The following is a 19,011-nucleotide window of genomic DNA, read 5'->3' on the forward strand; positions in this document are numbered from 1 at the left end:
TCCGCGGCGAAGTCTGGGCTAATTTGTTGTGGAGACATCTAAGTACACGCGAAGGGGATTTCGGCATCAAACACAGTGGACAGTGCCGTCAGCGTGAGTGTGGCAGTCCTGTGCTGCAGCTGTGGCGCTGGCTGAGGTGCTCGTCGCTGAAATCGTGCTTGTGGGAGAGGCGTCGTGATCGTGATCGTGATCGTGATCGTCATGTTCGTGCTCGTGGTCGTGGTCCTCGTGATGCCTATCCGCAGGGCAACCCTGCTCGTCGATGTTGGCGCGCACAAACGCTTCAAACGCAAAGTCTTGCAGCGAATGCTGGTTCTTGACGCTCTCCGTCACGTTGTTCCTGGCCAATTCTAGAAGGGCCGGATACTCGTCTGCCGTGTGGCCGACGTGGTCGTTGGTCATCGTTGGCAGGTGCATGGCGCGGTGCAGCAGATCGGTGGCCCAGTACACATTAACATTGTCGTGAATCAGCGAAAAGCCATTTGCGCAAGCCTTCTCGATGGGCAAGCGAGTCTGGAAAGAGAGAGGGCAAATGACCGTCTCTCCGGTGGCGCTACGATCGGAGATGCAGAGGAATGCAGAGGAGACGCTTCGGTCAATGACTTGCCATGCTGACACTATGGTCAACTTTCTCGACTCACTTGTTTCCGCGCCAATGACCATTGTAAGTTGGCTGCGTCTCGCAGTTGCGATCCGGGTCATCGCAGCGGAAAAGAGTGGCACTCTTGTCCGACTCGAGAACTCGCAGGTAGATCCCAAGAGGTACGCTAGGATCAGAACCTTCTCCGAAGTAGGTTTGATACACTTCCGACTGGTTGCCGTGCAGCAGAATGTGGTCCGCAGCGCCTCGCAACAACCTCTTCAGGTCGAACAGACCGCGCTCCAGCTGCATACGTTGCGACTTGTTGCACGACTCGTGAATGGGAAAATCAGGCTGCAGGGAACGAGAGGCTGGGCTCGTGATAGTAGGAGGGACGAAGGTTTCGTTGGAGGCGACGGCCTCCTGACGCGCAAAGACCCCAAAGTTGGCACCGTCTACGATGGGTTCAGCAACATAGGGGCGAGCAATGGCGGTCGTGACCACGGTGGCAGCCAAGGTGCTTAAGAAGGTGACAGTCAACTTCATTTTGAGAGTCACGATGGATCGGGGTGACTTTTGAATGGGGTGGGGGTCGAGCTACGTTGGACTGAATGGATGTGCTCGAAAGGTTACATGGAGGACTTACTTTATACCTGCCAAAGTGAACCGCTATCCCAGCTAGTACTATTTAGCAGCACTCAATGATCCACGAAAAGCTTCTTTGCGCGTGCAGCTGGACGCTCAACATGACACATGAACGCGCCCACAATTTGGACTCTTGTGTGTCGTCGCTCGAAGGACTCAGAGTACCTTCACAACCCCGTCGAACGTGGCTGACGGTCGCCAAGACTTCCTTCGAGGACCTTGCGGGTGTGACTGTGAGCTCAAATCGCGCGTGAGAAACCGCAAATTTTGCTCCGGCGCGAGATTCTGCCAAGGAGGGTACCTCATGGGCACCGACATCTCTCATCGACCGAAGAGATGTTGGCGGCTGGCGGCATCCAAAGTGGTGATAGCTGCTGATCCCGGCGGGGCCGAGCGGATCAGGACGGGCTTGGGCGGCAAGGACCCGCAGCGAGGGCTGCCTGATTGTCGTTCGACCTTGAATGACCACCGCTCATCTTCGACGGAGGTACATGTCTTGGCGCATGAAACAAACGTTAGAGTACCGAAGTGCGTTCCTGGCGGACGAATGCTAAGGATGGACTCGCTGAGCACGCTTTGATTTGTACTCGAAGCCCAGGCTATCGTGCGGTGCAGCTATGGCACGCTTGTGCGCGCATGGAGAGTAGCTGTGCCGCGATGGAAAGGCAGGTAGGTGCCTTACTTGCTGCAGCCACGAACCACTGGGCCCTACTACTGATGACAATCGTTGATCGTGTGCGAGTTGTAGAGAGCATGCGCTGCTGCTGGAAACGGTGCTGCTCAGGGCTAAATGGATGCTTCGCATGGGTCGCGGCGAGGTGAGTGAGCTTTTTTGGACGCGCTTAAAGGCGAAGCTTGGCATGCACGACCGCGAGGGTCCTCTTTGCGCGTCTTTTGGTGCAAGAGCTGGATTTTCCCGCAAAGATGCTCCTGCTGCGGTCTTTCGTGAATCGATCAGGCTTGAGTCTAGGTCGTGGCCGGGGAGCGATTGTACTTGCGGCTTCTGTGAGAGTCAGGGACTCTCGGGTTGCGCGAGTCATCCACGACGGACTCAGCTGGGGGCTCACCCTTGGCCTGTATACCAAATGAAAACGCCAAGACCGAGACCCCGAATATCAGGCACGAGGGAGCAGAGAGCAGATGGTAGGAAGATGAGCGAATTCCTCCGCCATTGCGATGGCCATGGGTGCGCGAGACCAAGCCAGGACTGGGAAAGGGAGCCGACGGCCGCGGAAAGCTATGGCAACCCCGAGAGCCCTCTTTGATTGAGATCACAGCCGGCAGAGTCTCTATAAAGATCAGTCACATTTGCTTGCAACCTTACATGGACCCTCTGGCACAGAAGAGGTGCTGTTGACATCCTTTCGTGACATCAACTTCTACACGTCATGAAGCTCCAGATCGTTTTCTTGTGCGGTGCGCTCGCCGCGAGTGCCGTCTCAGCGGCCAATGTTCTCGCAGCTCGCCAAGCCGGTCCGTCACCGACTGGTCGCGGGGCCTGCGTGCTCTCCGGCGGCGCCTGGACCTGCGAGCTCGCCGCTAGCGGCGCAGCAGCAGCTCCGATTGCAACCTCCGTCAACTCCCTGAGTGGCGCAGGTGCTGCCTCTCCGACTGCTACGGAAGCTTTACCGCCGGCTACAGTGACAGTCACCGAAATGGTAGAGCCCAGTCCGACTGGTCTGGGTGCTTGCCATCTTCACGGCGATCATTGGCACTGCGACGAAGAAGGCGAAGAGGGTCATGACCACAGCCACGAAGGACACGATCACAGCGGACATAGTCACGCCGGTCATAGCCATGCAGGCCACAGGTGAGGATTGTTGCGTCCGGTTTCGCATGCTGTGTGCTGACAAGTGACAGTGGCTCCCCCTGATGCAGCCATGGTCCATCCGAGGAGTTTGGTTGTGGGCTTGCACCTCTGGAAGAGTACAATTTACCATTGCACGTAGCTGCAGTCTTCATTCTCCTGGTCGCCTCCATTGCAGGAGTTGTCTTGCCTTCCTTTGGGAACCTTCTGGAGCGCGCTTTTGCTACTACAGCCTCGCAATCCGCTACCTTTCGACGTTGGACTGGAAGCTTCACCTTCGCCATGCGCCACTTTGGGGGTGGGATCATCTTGTCCACCGCCTTCATTCACCTGCTCTTCCACTCCTTCATCTACTTCAACAACAGCTGCATTGGCGAGCTCCAGTACGAAGCTGCATCAGCGGCAATTGCCATGGCAGCCGTATACGTCATGTTTCTTATCGACTTCCTCGCCCTTCGACCGTTGCGACGTCAAGCGTACGCCGCCCAGGAACGCGCATTCGCGTCTGGAGCGAGGAGTACTTCCGATGACGACTCTGTCGAAAAACCCAACGAGCGCGCCTTGATACCTGAGGAATCAGATGGACATGCGCACGAGTCGATTGACCTGCTCAAGCATAGCGAAGGTCGCATGGCCAAATGGAACGTTCTCGCTCTGGAAGCTGGCATTGTCTTCCATAGCATCATCATTGGCGTGACGATTGGCACCGCTTCTGGTGAAGGTTGGGTGGTGAGTGTCCATGTCTCAAAGATGATTCAAAGAAGTGAAACATATTGAACCCGTCGCCGCTTTGCCTTTAGCCGCTGTTGATCGCCATTGTATTTCACCAATTCTGCGAGGGTCTTGGCTTGGCGAGCCGAGTGGTCCTCCTTCCTTCCTCCGTTCTGAGCAACACTTTGAAGTTCGTCATGCACCTCGTCTTCATCGTGACAACGCCCGTGGGCATCGCCATCGGCATTGGCGTGCGACAGTCCTACAACGGGAACAGCCGGGGCACTCTTCTAGCAGTCGGCATCCTCGACGCGATCTCGGCCGGCATTCTGATCTACGCGGCCCTCGTTCAGATCATCGTCAACGACTATATCTTCAATCGCGAAATGACGCGCGCTTCAATGAAGCGCTGCGTTGCCGCCCTGACGTTCTTCACGCTCGGCCTGTTCGTCATGTCCGTGCTTGGATACTGGGCTTGAAAAGTCTGGAGCGGCTGCAACACTCTACCGCCTCATTATTCTCGGATTTGCTCTCTCGGATGAGATTCTCATTTTCACGTTCAATCCACGATTATTATAGTAGATACGTCCTCTGATGAATGGCGGAAGTATTCTCGTTCATCATCATCAAGGACTTGACTCTTCATACGCAATTCAAAATTTGCCAAAGCAAGCAAAATGAATGGCTGGGGTTGAATAGCAGTCACGTGAAGATGTCTCGTTGCGAGTCTCGCACGCAGTTCGGAATCCCTGACGGCTTCCCCGCACTCTGTCAAAAGTCAATTACCGAAATTCTCCTGCACTTCGCTCATGATGGCGCATGGCGTCAGCCACCCGTGACTCATCAGACTGCTTGTGACCGCGGAGCGTTATATTAGCCAAGTCCTAGCTGCAGCAGAGGCGGCGTCTCTCAGCGCAGGGCACCCGCTGCAGCTTTCCATGCATCGTCACTCAAGACTGCTGCAGCCATGCATGGGACGCTCGCGACAGGCGCACGCGTGAGCGCTGCGTGAAACCTACGCACCATGCAGCAGAGCTTGCCGGCCTTGCCCCGCATTTCATGCCTGAGCATCACGCACAGCAGTCTCGCACGTCCCTCTGAAGATCCTCTCCCTGCTTTCTCTCTTCTGTTGTGCTGATTCGCCAAGAGGGATGCACGAATTGTGATGGTTGTGCTAGGAAAATACACTCCGATCGGCTGCTGTTTGCCGTTGAATCAAGAGTTCAGGTCTCTGACCTATCAGAGCGTGGAGCCAGATGTTTCATGCTTGTAGTCACGCTGTCGAGTGATCACGAGTTACGAGTACATGTGGCTTTGTACATGTTACCAGGCACACCTCCCGACTTTCTACTCATCAACATAACCATCGTCTAACGCCCTCTCATACGTCTTGGTCCCAGCAAGTTTGTGTAAGGATTTGCTACTATTCTCGCACCGATTCACGATCCAACTCGCCAACATGGCCTCACAACAACAAGATGACCGTATGCGGTCCGAGGCGGATGCTGCGCTGCGTGAACACAGTCACCTCAACTGTGACGGTTTCGAGAGCAGCAAGGTGAGCTGTATGCGTAGCGCAGCCAATGATAATGAATCCACAACTGAGCTCGAGCCCACCTTGCCTTCTTCCCCCACCTCTCTCTCCCCCGGAAAGGTGTTTGCGCTAACATCGGCCATCCTAGCATCACCAAAGCCGGGAGGCATGACTCGGTCACGTCTGATCAGAAACATCAACGCGATCTTCCTATTCATTGTGCACCCGACAACACCCCTGGACGCTAGTAACCCCCGGACGAAGCCCACAAAGTCGTCGAGCGGAGGGGCTCTGCGGCCTGCACTCTGGCACGTCGACATGAGGCGCTCTGGGCAGATTGGAAAAGGACAACCACCTACTACTCTGTTGGGTCGAAAGCGAAGGGCAGACATTGTGGTGGAGTGCCGTGAGTAGCTTTGGCGCTCCTCTACAGCCACAGGGGCGACTTTGATGATGCTCCGTGGGGCTCAGACTGATCAGTCTTGCTCGGGCATCAATCATTCAGGCGATCGCGACCTCGTGGACCTCGCTACTGGCAAGCTCCATCCCGCGAAGCTTTACAACGGCGGTAGGGTGAGTAGCATTTGATGGACCTTTTTGAGTGGCACAGGACACGACTTGCCGTAAATGGTGGGGGATCGTCACCAGGTTGGCGCTCCAAACAGGGGGTCAGGCCGCCTTTGACTTCCAGCTGACCACCTAGTGCGCTCGTACCCTGCCCAGCTCAAGATTAAAGGAGACCTCGATCGCGCTCTCCGCATGGCCACAGTTCTCAGTCACGAGCGCAGCAAGATCTTTGGTGCCCCACCTGTTCCTTTGACCGATCCAAACTTTGGTGTCCAGGACGCTCATCAGGGCTCTGTGCTCAATGGCCAAGCAGACTACTCTGATGGCGCTCCAGCCCCATTTTCGGACGTCAACCCACCTCGTTCGAGACTCTGAATGGGTCTGCAATGCTGTTGCTACAGTCATATTTGGAATGGGCTCTTCGAGCTTACATGTCGGTCTGCGAATGCCCAGACTCGTGTTCCTTTGTCATGAGCGCCGCCCTCTCTTCTGACTACCGCTTCGTGAAATGGATGCATTGGTCACAGCCTCGAAGCGACGGCCTGCTGTCGTGATACTTCACCGAGCATCCATCGGCTGTGGAGCGTCTACCGCGGATTGTTCGAGGGCAATGTTGCAGCTCATTCCTTCGGCCAGCCCTGGCTGTGATACTCGTGACTCTATAGGACGCGGATACTTTGTGGGATCTTCCAGGAGGGTAAAGTAGTCTGCTGCCTGCCTCATAAACGTGAGCGTTCGTGAATTGAGGCATCTGCAAGGGACTCGTCGAGCGCACATACATTATGCATCAGCAGGTGCTCGTCTTCTCCGTCTAGCGCGCGTAAAAGCGGCCGACCTGACTTGGCAGCTGCGCTTTGGCACACCTGCTCAGCTCCTGACGGCCACGGTACATTCGCAGTCAGTCGCAGCACACAGAAAAAAGGGTCTTGCGGCTGATTCAAAGGAAAGGTGAAGACGCAGTCACCATTGGGAGACACGCCAGTTGGTGTCCTGAACTCAAGACAGATCTCGCAGCAAGTCCCTTCGCGCTAAGCCGTTGCTTGAGCGCGTGATGGGCCAATTCGCCATTCCTTGCTCCTTGCATATGTTGTTGCTGCGCGCCCGAGACTCACCGGCGCAGATAGTTGGTGGTCGTGGATGACAGCTGATCAGGCCAAGCCTCTCAAGCACATACATGTCTTCGGATCGATTACAGTATCGACATGCATTCACGGATTATCTGGCCGGGAGGAAATTCACGAATATGAATTTTGAATGGCAAACAATCACGAACGGTGAGTCACGAGTGCACGCATGCCCGCGTATGAGCATCAGCCCCCTCAAGTCCCAAAATCAGCTTCGATGATATCACACACGCATCACCAAGAGTCTCGCGGGCGCCGGCGCGCGCGCGGCTGCTGATGCTGCATGGGATTTGGTTTGCGCGCAGGATGTCTGAAACCGTTGTCTGCATAAAACACGCGCGCCCTTGCTCCTTGCTATACATACATGATGCGTAGGCAGCCCCTGATTTGAGCTTCGCCTCGATCGCGGACGTTCGTCTGCTGAGGCAGCCTTGTTCACCGTGACTGTCTCTTATTGCTTACAGGCACGCTGGAGCGAGTCTAGTCATATGAGCGCTGCTCTTTTCTGCTTCAAATTTGTCTGCCTCCCGGGCCGTCTCCCCTCGACTCTTCACCGCGCTCTCAGGCTACATCACATGTACTGGTCGAGCTGGCAGCCGGAGAGTGCCGATGTACAACGATGCCAGGAGGTTGTCGCTGGCCGCAGAGCGCTTTGACACGGAGATCCAACGGTGCCGAGGTCTGATCTCACGTCCAGACGAAGTTGCGCACTATTTTCAAGGGTCGTCGCCCACACAGATGCTTACATACTTTCCCGAGCAGGTCGCTTATATGCAGGGGTCATGTTACAATCTCAAGCACGAATCGTGATCGAAGAGGAAGTAGAGCAACGTCCGTAGAGCGATTCAGTGATTCACGAATCGCGGCTTGGCTCGACGCTCGTCATGATCTCATCGCTGGCGTTATAGAGTCCTGATCTGCCCCGTGCCTTGCTCCGGGAAGAATAAGATGCGGTCCCGGACACGGCTTGGCTACTGTAAGTCATCGAATGGCTGCTCGAAGCTGTACCTTGCTTTCCGTTGTGATGGCTGCGGCTCGCGACGATCGTGGTGCCTAGCCGGCGACGCGGTCCACCACCTGCAGCGACCCGAGCTTGGGCCTCCTCAGCATACAACAAGCACAAACAGGCTTTTAGGGGGTGATCCACCTCATCTACCTTTCCTCGCTCCCTTCTTCGCAATAGGGTCCGGATCAGAGGGCCAAGAAAAGTTCGTAAGCCCTCACCCACGACCCTCACCTTCACAATTGAAGAAAGACAGGGACTCCTTCGGTATTCCTTCCACCGTCCCTGCCATTGCCCTTACCACTGTTCCTCGCGTTCACGATTGTCCCTCTCCCTCACGTAGCCCTTATTGCCAAGTCAGGCACCTTGAACGCCCGTCACCGGCCCTTAAGCTTAGGTCAGAGGTACAAAATACGCCAGCCAGCCCGAGCCTGACCACGCTCCCAAACATATTTCCGCCCCTGATCAAGCCCACATTGACGATACGCAACACCCCTGCCTCGTCCGCCGGTGCTCAGCCAAAGCTTCGCCGAAACATCTTGGTGAGTCCGAACGAGGATCTGTGTTTGTACGGCTGCCCATCGTGAGACCAGCGTTCATTCGCTAGAGGTGTGGGCGCAGGACCGCTCAGCTTCGCTCAACATCAGAGCGTTGCAGAATGGGTCACAGGGTAGAGTGGGATGCTGCGCCGGCGCAAGTGCCGCAAGCTTGCCTCGTCGAAGTTTGTTCGCGCAGCTTTTGCACGCCTTTCATGGGCGCACGGCTCCTCAGAGCTGAGCATTGCGTGCGCTCTGCCTGTACCGGACCTCTTTGCAAACCGACATGTGGTCGTCTACGACGGAGAGCAGTGGCGCTGCCCCAACCCATATGCGCGGGTTGTGTCCATCAAATGCGGCGTGGCGTGGTCATGAAGACTACCATCATCTCACAAAGCCACGACCAATGTTTTGCGAGTGCTCTTCTTTCGTTCGGCCGCTTTCGATCTCGCATCGCTGGTCGCAAAGGCAATGGAGCGCAGAGGAAGCGGCGAGAAGCTCAGCCAAGCTGGTGCATCCAGTCGTGAAGCCTCAGTCAAGCGGCGTGCAGCGGTGCAAGCTGCCAACGACCTCTCCCTGTACTATTTGCATTCACTGGCTGGTGTCTCTGTCCGAGCACACACGAAGGACAGACGCGCTGATGCTGGCTCTCCACATTCATGCAGGCTTCACTCCATTAGCCAGCGTGCATCGTCCATCGCGTCAGACTCTTTACTGGCTCCAGGCTCAAACTCTAACTCATCCACACGATATCGACGCTCGACGGTCTCCTCTACCTCCTCATCCCGGCAGCCTCGAGCGAAGGCGGAACCTTCTCTTGTACCGACGTGCGATCTCCAAATCCCTTCAACGCTCCAACATCAGTGCCGACTTCCCGATCTACATTCTCGAGAACGTTCACTTCAGCAATCTGCTTCTCCCAAAAACTGCGAGTTCAAGGGCAGCGAGCCAAGACTCTCTACCACTCTTCACAAAATCTCGCAGTCCAGTCCATCCGCTTCAGCAGAGCTTGCTCCCATTCGTGGTCTCGCAAAACGCTGCTCCGCTTCACATTGTCGTGGTGAGGATCTTCAGGAACTGCTGTCATTGCCTCGCGCTTCCGAGGCCACGCGTCCCTCACCTTCTCAGGAGACCTGGCCGCTAGCTCTGATCTCCACCAGCTCTCACTCGGCAAGTGCTGGCAGTCCCAACCCCTCGCGTCGTTCTCCCTCAGCTTGTGACGTCCAATTACTTACCCTCGTCTCGACGAGTGTGAGGCACCGACGGGGCCGTAGTCACGGTCAAGACCAACGAACACCCGCGGCCAGTCGCTCTCAAGGGACCACGAGCTCTCAGCTACTTTCTGGTATAGCCGGTGACAAAATAGCTCAAACTTGGTATCACTCCAGCATGCTCATTAGGAACGGTTGTGCTGCGACTGCATTCCCTCCCAAGCTCGGCTCTTTGAGCAGCCCTCGGCCACTGTCTGCAATAGACATGTCATCCACTTGCGGAGACCGCGTGTCAGAGCCAAGCACCATCAGCGGTGCAATGCCGACGGTCTCTGAAGATGCTGGAAGTGCTACGGAGACAGAGCGTACACCGACACCTCATTGGCGATCAAAATTCGAGCAATCACCTGTGGCGCACCAACGTCAAGCTTCTCGTATCACAGTACAACTCCACAGACGAGGTCAAAGCGACGTCGGCGTGACGTCGAAGTCTCAGCTTGCGGGCGACGGTGATATTCAGAACCGCAAGCATGAATTGCCAAGAGGTCCGACTCAAAGCACTGATGGAGAGTGCATGGAGGTGCTGATCATGGGCAGCCTCCAAGCAGCGGGACCAACTCACCCTTCAGAGCGCACTTCTCGCTCTCGACCTCGCGCCAGCACGTTCAGCATTCCTAGTTTCCACCCGTCTGTCGCAGATCCTGCGCCAGAGCGAGAACTTGCCAGCGAGCACCGCAACCGACGTCGCAGCAAAGTCCTCTTTCAACAAAAGCTTGTTGCTCGACACGCACGCAGCGCGTCAAGAAGTGAGACGGGTGAAGTGGTCCACACTGCTTCGTCGCGACCTCGGCGGAGAACGAAGAAGCCCTTACCATTGGAGCGCCCAGCCGTACCAGCACGTCGAGCATCGAAGAGCAACGTGCTTGACACTGCTGAAGTCAGGCTCCACAAAGATCAGCTTCAGCTTGAGTGGGAAGATCACACGCTAGCTACCGCCAAGCTGTTCATCGACTGTGGTTACGGCACGCTTTCGGCCCCATCTAACCTCCACGAAGCTGGCATGCGATGGCCGAGCGTCGCTGGACAAGGTGCTCCAGCATGCTGGAGCGCGAGAAGTACAGGACTGGCGACGCCCATGTCACGCATCACCTCGGAATTTGCAGAAGAGGTAGAGGCGTGGAGCAGCTCGGATGAAGAGGGGCATAGCCAAGACCAACGCAGTCGACGTCAGCTGGAGGCTTTCAGCACTCCTCTGTCTAGTCCGCGCACCGCTTTTGACTTCAGCGCTGTCCACCAGGCTCAGGGTAGAAGCCGCGCTGCCCTTCGTAAATTGCCGCCGTCTTCATCCGCGACTCTATACGAGCGAAGGCCTCTACCTCTGCCGCCTGTGTCTGGGTGCGATGGATCTGCACTCATCCCACACTGCACGAGTGATCTTCTGGAAGTAGGCAAGGAGAGCTCACTTCTTCTCCACCTTGGGCAAAGGAGCACGTGTCAAGATCTGATGTCACGAGCCGTTGACCAAGCGGCTGCTCAGAACATGCTGCGAGTCCGCAGTAGCTCTAGCGTATCTTCCAACTATAGCGAATCAACCTGCGCTTCCAGCTTGATGTGTATTCCTGGGGACGAGGTGACGGTAGCGAGGGAAGGCCTATCGGACTGGTCATCACCAGCCAGCTCTCTTCCATCTCTATACTCACCTGATGCCTCGCCAAGCAGCTTCAGGGGACGCGATCTACCTCCCGTGCTCACTATCAGCCCCGGGGACTGTGCCGACCTCAACAGAACTAGCCTTCAACGGGACTTCTTCGCTGCGCCGGGCAAACACCGTAAGACGTCGGACCATAACTCAGGCACAGCAGCCCGGCACCTCACCGCCTCACGAGAAGGCGAGAGCAGGCTGGGACCTCACACCCCAGTGCGCGCCGGTAGTCTGCACAGACCAGCACCACAATCCTGGAACCCTAGCGCCACACTGCTCGGTGCATGGCTGAGTGACAGTGATGATGCCTCGAAGCCCCGCTTCATCGACCCATTCTCGGCGGGGCGCGAGCCTCTCAAACACGAGCCAATGCCGGTGGTGCCTCCCAAAGGCTCTGCCATGTTGCGACTACATTCTACCCCAGTCACGGGCACTGGCCCCGCGGCAGGATTTGGAGATTCGCGCTCGCTCGCTGCTTTCGTCGCCGATGCTGAGCAGAGCGCAGCAAGGAGCCAGTCGACCCCAGACGCTGCGCCCACCAAGACGGGCTCCACCTTCTTTCGCCGCTTCGAGCGTGCACCTCGAAGCGCAGCACCTCTACGTGCCCGAGCGTCGGATGCGTCAATTGATATCTCTCGGAGACACTGCGATTCGGTCATATCAAATCATCCTGTGTCGAGGTCATCGAGCCCCTATCTTCAGCCATCTGCGGCGGCTTCGCAATCGCGGCTAGGAGCCAAAAGCTTCGGGCGTAGCAGCTTCTCACGTCTCCGAACATCTGGTACCGCTGGTCTTGCTGCACTCGCATCAGTTATGGACAAGAACCCGGGTGAAACAAGATCGGCCGGCCGAGCACCAGACGATAGTGGGTATATCACCGACTCCCAGAATCGAGAGCCGGCAGCTGCCAAATCAAGTCATAGTCTATTATCAGTTGCTGGAGAGCCAAGCAGTCTCCGACTTGGAGTGAGCCGATCGGGATCTCGACTTGGCCTCACGAACTTAGGCTGGTCGCGAGATCGCAAAGACTCTAGCAGGACATGTGTCGACCAAGACCCAACGCGCTCCCGCACACCTAGCATATCACGTGCGCTTTGGGCTTGAGGCGGGTCAAAGTCAACAAGTGCCCTCGGGTCGTGTAGTGTTTTGATTGGCTAGTCTTGCTCCTTATGAAGCTACTCCCATCCCATTGCCTTCAGATTGTGCCGGCCCCAGGGTCAGCATCCGCCTGTAACGATACCCTTCCCTGCTTCGAGGGGGCGAACGCATATTATACTTGTGACCGCACGAACCCCTTCTCTGACAAACTTGCTGAAGTTGTGACCTATGTCGTATGAGCTTAGTAGCCAAACGCAGGATGTACGAGCGATAGGTGCGGGATGCGGGATGCGGGATGGTGGGTCGAAGTCAAGCAGATATCGTGACTGGCACCCGTACCGGTACCGCAGCTGAAGCTCAGCATAGTCAGTAAGTCACGAATGGTGAGTCAAGCGCGTCGCAGCTTGCATGCCTGCACAGCATGGGGCTGCAAATGGAGCGCGGCCGCATGGGCGTATGCGCGTCTGGTGTTGCATCCGTGCTCAGCGTGCGGTTCACAAGTACAATCGCGGCGGGTTGAAGCGCTTGGCAGACTTTGGACGCACAGCACTTTGAGGCCCTGAGATCTCACAGACCATTCCCTTCTTGACCCGTCGCGCTGCTTGTCGTTGCGTTGAGCTACGCCGTACTCTATAGCACCAACTCATCGCCACGTTTCAGGCGCACCAGGCGAAGCTCGAAACGCCTCTCAGAGTCGGCTCCCTGGACAGCATTCAGAGAGTACCGACCACTCTACGGCTGGCGAGAACATCGGATCTCAACAAGCACTGGGCATTGCTCCAGGCTCTCAGCTTCGTGCCTCCAAGAGAGACTGACGAGCACTCTCGCTCCTTTCCTTGGTCATTATGGCGGCTCCGAAGCAGGCTTCAAGCCTGCTGTCAGTCGCATTCAACCAGACGCAGGACTGTCTTAGCGTTGGCACTAGGAATGGCTATTCGATCTATGGTGTGGAGCCGTATGGCCGACTTTTGAGCGAAAAGGGGGATGGCCGGGCGATTGTGGAAATGCTGTTTCAAACAAGTCTGGTAGCGCTGGTGGGAACGGCCGATTCGTCACCTCAAAGCTCGCCCAGGAGGCTGGAAATCGTCAACACAAAGCGGCAAACAACGATCTGCAGCTTGCTGTTTCCCACTGCTGTGCTCGCTGTCAAGCTCAACAGGCAGCGCGTAGTAGTGGTCACAGAAACAGAGATATTCATCTATTCGATCTCAACCATGAGACTGCTGCACACCATCGAAACAAGCCCCAATCCTCAGGCTGTATGCGCTCTGACGCCCTGCTCCGAACCTTGCTACCTCGCGTACCCTTCCCCCGTGCCTTCTCCCACATCTCCTTTCGCCAACAACACGACGAGCACCACCTCGATGCCGGGCGACGTACTCATATTCGATCTGACCAGCTTGACTGTGGTCAACATCATTCAAGCACACAAGACACCCATCTCGTGCCTCGCCTTCAACTCGACAGGAACCATGCTTGCAACTGCGAGTGACAAGGGCACTGTTGTGCGCGTCTTCTCAGTCCCTGGAGCACAGGTGAGTTTCGACTATCCCAGATTGCTAGGTGCCATGTCCACGCCGGTTACCAGGGGAACTGAGGCCTATTCGTTGCGGGATCACCCTCTCTTCAGAAATTGTACCAATTTAGGCGCGGTAGTCGACCAGCCAGAATATATAACATCAGGTACGTCAGATTCTGAGCGCGGCGCCTTTTGACCGCTTTCTTAGCTCATTCGACTTTTTGATCTCTCAATAGCTTCAATGCAGTCAGCACGCTTCTCTGCGTCTCTAGCGACACCGAAACAGTCCACATCTTTAAGCTTGCTGGCCAATCATCAAGCAATGGCAACACTGCGAGGCCTGCGATTGGACCAGACAGCGGCTCCAGTCCCACGCCCAGTTTTGAAGGCAGCGAAGCTTCGAGCGCTGGACCAGGAGGCTACGAGGCATTCATTAGCGACAAGAAGAAGGGTGGAGGTCTCAGGTGAGTGTTACTAGAGACCGGGTTCCTCGGGCCTGGAATTTCGGTCGTTGAAACACACTCTCTTGCTACCCGTCAGCGGTACGTTGCGAAGACGGTCAATGGCCATGGCCAGGGCGGCCGGTGGCGTGAGCAGCTACCTGCCTGGAGGTCTGTCAGAGATGGTAAGTGGTGTGTCATGCGAAGCTTCGAGCAAGCGTGCTGAAATCACAGTCTCTTCTTTGCAGTGGGAACCAAGCAGGGACTTTGCGTACTTGAAATTGCCCACTGCAGGAGTATCTTCGGTCGTCGCGCTCAGCAGCACGACTCCACAGGTACTTGTGGCGACAAGCGAGGGTTTCTTCTACTCGTACAACATTGACCTCGAGAACGGAGGAGAGTGCTCTTTAACACGACGTAAGTTTTGCTGTTCCTTTTCGACGACGTTCAAGGCAAGAAGGGTGCTGAAGCCCCTTTCTTCCCTGCGGCTTCACCAGAATACTCTTTACTGGAGAGCGAGGAAACATCCAATGGCGCGGCTTCTTCCATGGCGGAATGATTCGCTCACTTGCAACCTCTGAGTGGTTGTCGCGCACCCGAGCATCGTTATAGCCCGTCATCTTGCCATTCTGATCTGTGCGAATTTCGTCTGTGCTTCGCTCAGTCGTTCACAGCCTTTCTCAATTCATACCTGTCACGATACTTGCACGAGCAACAAGAGCTTGTCAGTCGATTTTCTTGTTTCGTGTCCATCATTCACGGTGATGCATTTGAGTAAGAGTTGAAGCAAATTGAGTGCCATGGGTTCCAAATGTGGCGGAAGACTGGGAATAGTATGAGCAATGCCGAATGATTGAGACTCGGAGATCTTGTGTACCGAAACGAAGCATGCAGCGCCGCACAGCTTGAATATTTGGACGAAAGCTGCTCCGTAGATTGCGCGCTATTGGCGCTCAGGATTCCAGCTTGCAGTGTGTTGAGAGTCTTTAGGTGAGTCATCGAACATGTTCTTGCCAAAAGAGCCGGGCGTGTCAGGTCGTCGACGCCTAGCAACCTCGCTGTCACTGTGACTGTGTCCGTCAAACATGGCGTAAGCTCGCTCATCGTCCTCATCTATCACGTGTGTGCGCTTCCAAAATTCCGCAAGAGCCTCTCCGTCGGGAGAGTTCCATTCCTGCGAACGAGGAGCAGCGGACCAAGCTTGCAAAGTCTTCCTGTCCCTGTGCAAGGTCGGCCGCCTCTTGAAGACTCGCTTGGCGCTCGTCAGCTCCTGCTTGTATTCCGCGATGGAAAGCCCGTCCGGAGGTACGAATTTAGCTGGGGGCAACGGTGCCTTGACCTTTCTCCCTTGCTCGGGCAACAGCTGGGTGCCCTTCTCCTTTATTGGCGAGCGCAAGAGCTCCTTGTCGCCTTCAGCCGGCTGCAAGATGCGCTCGATCCGACCGTATTCACGGATGAATTGCAAGCCTCGCTTGATGGAGATGCTGGGCACTGTCCTGTTAAAGTCAGTGCCGCACAGAAGGGCAAGCTCCATGAAGCGAGCAGAACTCTCCATATCCCCTTCGAGACTGATCGCACCGCCAGTGACCGACACTAAGGGACTGTCTGAAGTTGAGTCCGCGTCGTGCGACTGCGTCCCAATTTCTTGTATGTGATGAGCGCTGGACGTGCTCGCGAGACGTTCAGGCGGAAAGAATGCTCGACGCACGGCTTGAGCATCCACCATCTGTAGAGGACCCCCAAGAGCGCCTCGTAACATCGGCACGTCGTACAGCAGTGTATCGCTATCTTCGGACACCACAGCATCTGCAAACCCCTGCTTAACGATCTCTGCGCACAACGCTTCGGCTTCTCCAGGTCTCTGGACACCTGCCACACCCGATCCCGTCCAGATGACTGGTACACCATGCAAGGAACACAGCTCTGCCGCGGTCTGCGAAAGATTGGGCGGGAGTGGGCGCGTTGCTCGTTTGTAGCCTGTGGTGATCACGTCATGCGCTTGAGTCATCTCTTGAAGCAGGGTGGTGAGTGGGCGCTCCTGCTTCGCCGGCGAAGACACGAGCTGACCTTGCTCAGGCTGCGCGACCTCGAAGCTTGCCTCGTCCGCTGGCGTAGTATCCTTTGTCCCACCAGCCACCTCTGCGCTCGATGGCGCAGTAGCCCCTATAGAGTGCGCAGTGCGCTCGCCTCGCGACGCGAGCTCATCGGCAAGCTCGATCTCGGTGATCTTGTCTGTCCACGCATGGGTCTCGGCAATCGCTGGCTCTACTTCTGGCTCGGGATGCGTCTCTAGAGCCTCATGTACCGCTTCTTCACTACTGATGGTAGAAGCGTCGAGCCTTTTGCTGACAGAATAGGCTAGAGACGTGGAACCAGCTTGGAATGCTCCATGCATTTGGCCTTCGGTGAGGGACAAGAGCCTTTGTCTACGCGACTCCTTCAATGGCTTGGACGCCGCAAGATCTTGCAGATAACCTTCATCGTCCATCGCGGTTTCCTTGCACATCGCTTCGAGAAAGTCGATTTGTAGCCGCAGAATGCGCTTGGCAAACGTAAGACCTTGAGAAGCCTGGATGGCAGAAATCGAGGCTGACCGAGCTTCGGTGTCCTTACCCGTGTCATTGATTTGGTGACTAGTGTTGATCGCAGATAGTGCATCAGAAGAGCTAGGCTGGCCGTCCAAGCGTGCAGCCAAGGATTTAAGAGCCTGAACTTCGCTTCTTAGCTCTGCATCATGAAGCTCTGTCAGGATTCGTGGTTCATTGCTGCTTGTCAGCTCTTCACTAGCGGCAGCCGCATTGGAATCTGCGCCGGCGTCCACGTGCCAGGTGGATCGCCGTGTCGGCGTGGACCACTGCTGAAGATATCTTGCACACTCCAGCCTAGAATTCTCGTCCATATCAGCCCACTCTGGCACCAACTGTTTGATGACCGCAATCCTCTCCATCCTCTTGTTTTCCTCTCGCAGCCTGAGGTTGAGTCGAGCTCGATGCAGCTTCCGCTTCTGGTGTTCCCGCAGCTTTTCTGGAACCCGCGCGGTTGGCTCTGGATTATCAAAGACGAAGACGGGCTGGATTCGATGACTGCGCAACGTCCTGAGCAGGTTTGAAAGACCCAGCATATGCCGATTGTCACTTTCGCTCGGAGAGAAGTGTAGCCTCATGAGCATCAGAGTGCCGTCGCTGTGCAATAAAGTGGGCGATACGCGATTGCGATCATGAGCGAACGATGTTCTGCGGTGTGCATGCGCCCGATGGGCATGTCAGGCGCGACTCTGGGCAGGACACTCACAAGGCGAGCTTTGATCCTGCTAGCTCTTCCCATCCCCTGACCTCGCGCACGGCATGAGGCGCGTGGTCCTTGATCAAGCGGAAGATGTTCTTGATCCCCATCGTGTCCAGAGAAGGAGTGCCGCCCTGTATCAAACAGTTAAGATGGAGCCCGGGCAGCTTGTGATGGCGGTCATGCCTCAATCTGGAGTGGCGAAACGTTGAATGAGCACGTCCGAGATGAGGCCCATTGCGAAATCGATCTGGGAATTGAGGGAGGTGCGCGCCTTCTTATGTTGCTCTGCAGCATAGCAGTTGCAACGCCAAAGTGCTCGTGAGCTCGAAGGAGGGCAAACAATTTAATGGCATCGGCGACCTACACGACGATGAAGGAGCGAAAGGTGTCGCATGAGTAGCGAGTGCTAGGTGACAGCAGGATAGGCGCGCAGCAGACCAAGGACAAAAGAGGGCATCATCAAGGGTCTCGGCGAAATCTTGACATCACGTGTGCGGTACCTGAAGCGTCTGGCCGAATCACGTGCGCCATGCTTGGCCCGCCGATCGCTCCGCCTCCATGAAGACCGCCGCCGGCACTCGTTACTCGTGACTCATCAGACTGTGCTCGACAGGCTTCTCCACACTTGACTCTTGGATCTCGACACACTCAAGACTGCTCACGGCTTCGCATTCGCAATGAGCATCGCAAGCGAAGCACGGACAGTCCTTCAACTCACTGCTCTGCCACTGACCCTTGATGCGGACTGGCGCAAGATCGATTGACCTCGCCCTAATCTTCTCCGCATCTCGCATGCAAGGCTTGCTGAGCGGAGTTGGCTTGCTCACCGGGCTCTCGCCAAACCACCTTTCGACATCCTCTGGAATCGCCTTGACTAGACCGCCTTTGCTACCGCACCATCATGCCGCGCACAAATGTCAAGTCACAAATGCATTCTGGTACCATCATCGCGTCCCGTAGCTCGTCTAGACTAGCATCCGTTGCTACCTCTGCTCACATCCAAGATGGAAGGTCGAAAGCGCAGAGCGTAAGCACACTGGTGGGAGCTGTGAGTCAAGGCAAGCGCACATTCTCCAACTCCAGCGCCTCCGACATCTCCAACAAGAGGACCAAGATCAAGGGCGAGTCCTCGCTACCTCTTCCTCCCAAGAAAGCCGCAGCGGACAAATCGAGCAGGTCGCAGGCGGAGGCTGAAGAGGGCGGACGTGTAGATCATCTGGCTCGTCATGCGCAGAACAAAGACTTGCCA

At 56.1% G+C, this 19,011-nt stretch overlaps 8 protein-coding genes across 8 annotated transcripts; 6 read left to right on the forward strand and 2 right to left on the reverse strand.

The window, feature by feature from the left end:
* Nucleotides 1-66: 66 nt before the first annotated feature.
* Nucleotides 67-1,126, reverse strand: IE81DRAFT_349187 (zincin; the record flags this gene model as incomplete). Its single annotated transcript, XM_025516358.1, has 2 exons — nt 67-553; nt 642-1,126. The coding sequence occupies 2 exons, from the start codon at nt 1,124-1,126 to the stop codon at nt 67-69; spliced, it is 972 nt and encodes a 323-aa protein (XP_025367671.1).
* A 1,577-nt stretch (nt 1,127-2,703) lies between these two features.
* IE81DRAFT_305092 (Zinc/iron permease) lies at nt 2,704-4,413 on the forward strand. The gene is made up of 4 exons (XM_025512313.1): nt 2,704-2,812; nt 2,873-3,035; nt 3,104-3,761; nt 3,833-4,413. The coding sequence occupies exons 2-4, from the start codon at nt 2,881-2,883 to the stop codon at nt 4,220-4,222; spliced, it is 1,203 nt and encodes a 400-aa protein (XP_025367672.1). The 5' UTR covers nt 2,704-2,812; nt 2,873-2,880; the 3' UTR covers nt 4,223-4,413.
* A 401-nt stretch (nt 4,414-4,814) lies between these two features.
* Nucleotides 4,815-6,376, forward strand: IE81DRAFT_368243 (hypothetical protein). Its single transcript, XM_025517131.1, has 4 exons — nt 4,815-5,301; nt 5,398-5,683; nt 5,783-5,850; nt 6,001-6,376. The coding sequence occupies exons 1-4, from the start codon at nt 5,203-5,205 to the stop codon at nt 6,217-6,219; spliced, it is 672 nt and encodes a 223-aa protein (XP_025367673.1). The 5' UTR covers nt 4,815-5,202; the 3' UTR covers nt 6,220-6,376.
* A 1,394-nt stretch (nt 6,377-7,770) lies between these two features.
* IE81DRAFT_219670 (hypothetical protein) lies at nt 7,771-9,542 on the forward strand. The gene is made up of 2 exons (XM_025511029.1): nt 7,771-8,513; nt 9,173-9,542. Exons 1-2 carry the CDS (start codon nt 7,917-7,919, stop codon nt 9,185-9,187), a joined length of 612 nt encoding a protein of 203 aa, XP_025367674.1. The 5' UTR covers nt 7,771-7,916; the 3' UTR covers nt 9,188-9,542.
* A 354-nt stretch (nt 9,543-9,896) lies between these two features.
* On the forward strand, nt 9,897-12,524 carry IE81DRAFT_349190 (hypothetical protein; the record flags this gene model as incomplete). The annotated part of the gene is made up of 1 exon (XM_025516359.1): nt 9,897-12,524. The coding sequence occupies one exon, from the start codon at nt 9,897-9,899 to the stop codon at nt 12,522-12,524; it is 2,628 nt and encodes an 875-aa protein (XP_025367675.1).
* On the forward strand, nt 12,387-12,806 carry IE81DRAFT_325518 (hypothetical protein). The gene has a single exon (XM_025514544.1). The coding sequence runs from the start codon at nt 12,590-12,592 to the stop codon at nt 12,755-12,757; it is 168 nt and encodes a 55-aa protein (XP_025367676.1). The 5' UTR covers nt 12,387-12,589; the 3' UTR covers nt 12,758-12,806.
* Nucleotides 12,807-13,075: 269 nt separating this feature from the next.
* IE81DRAFT_325519 (WD40 repeat-like protein) lies at nt 13,076-15,270 on the forward strand. The gene is made up of 6 exons (XM_025514545.1): nt 13,076-14,053; nt 14,149-14,201; nt 14,274-14,501; nt 14,578-14,662; nt 14,726-14,894; nt 14,975-15,270. Exons 1-6 carry the CDS (start codon nt 13,364-13,366, stop codon nt 15,034-15,036), a joined length of 1,287 nt encoding a protein of 428 aa, XP_025367677.1. The 5' UTR covers nt 13,076-13,363; the 3' UTR covers nt 15,037-15,270.
* Nucleotides 15,011-18,159, reverse strand: IE81DRAFT_325520 (PIN domain-like protein). The gene is made up of 2 exons (XM_025514546.1): nt 17,769-18,159; nt 15,011-17,659 (listed from the first exon to the last, which is right to left on the reverse strand). The coding sequence occupies exons 1-2, from the start codon at nt 17,867-17,869 to the stop codon at nt 15,421-15,423; spliced, it is 2,340 nt and encodes a 779-aa protein (XP_025367678.1). The 5' UTR covers nt 17,870-18,159; the 3' UTR covers nt 15,011-15,420.
* Between the last annotated feature and the right edge of the window lie 852 nt (nt 18,160-19,011).

This window comes from Ceraceosorus guamensis (genome assembly GCF_003144195.1).
Source record: "Ceraceosorus guamensis strain MCA 4658 unplaced genomic scaffold IE81scaffold_65, whole genome shotgun sequence".
Classification (NCBI taxonomy): Eukaryota; Fungi; Basidiomycota; class Exobasidiomycetes; order Ceraceosorales; family Ceraceosoraceae; genus Ceraceosorus; species Ceraceosorus guamensis.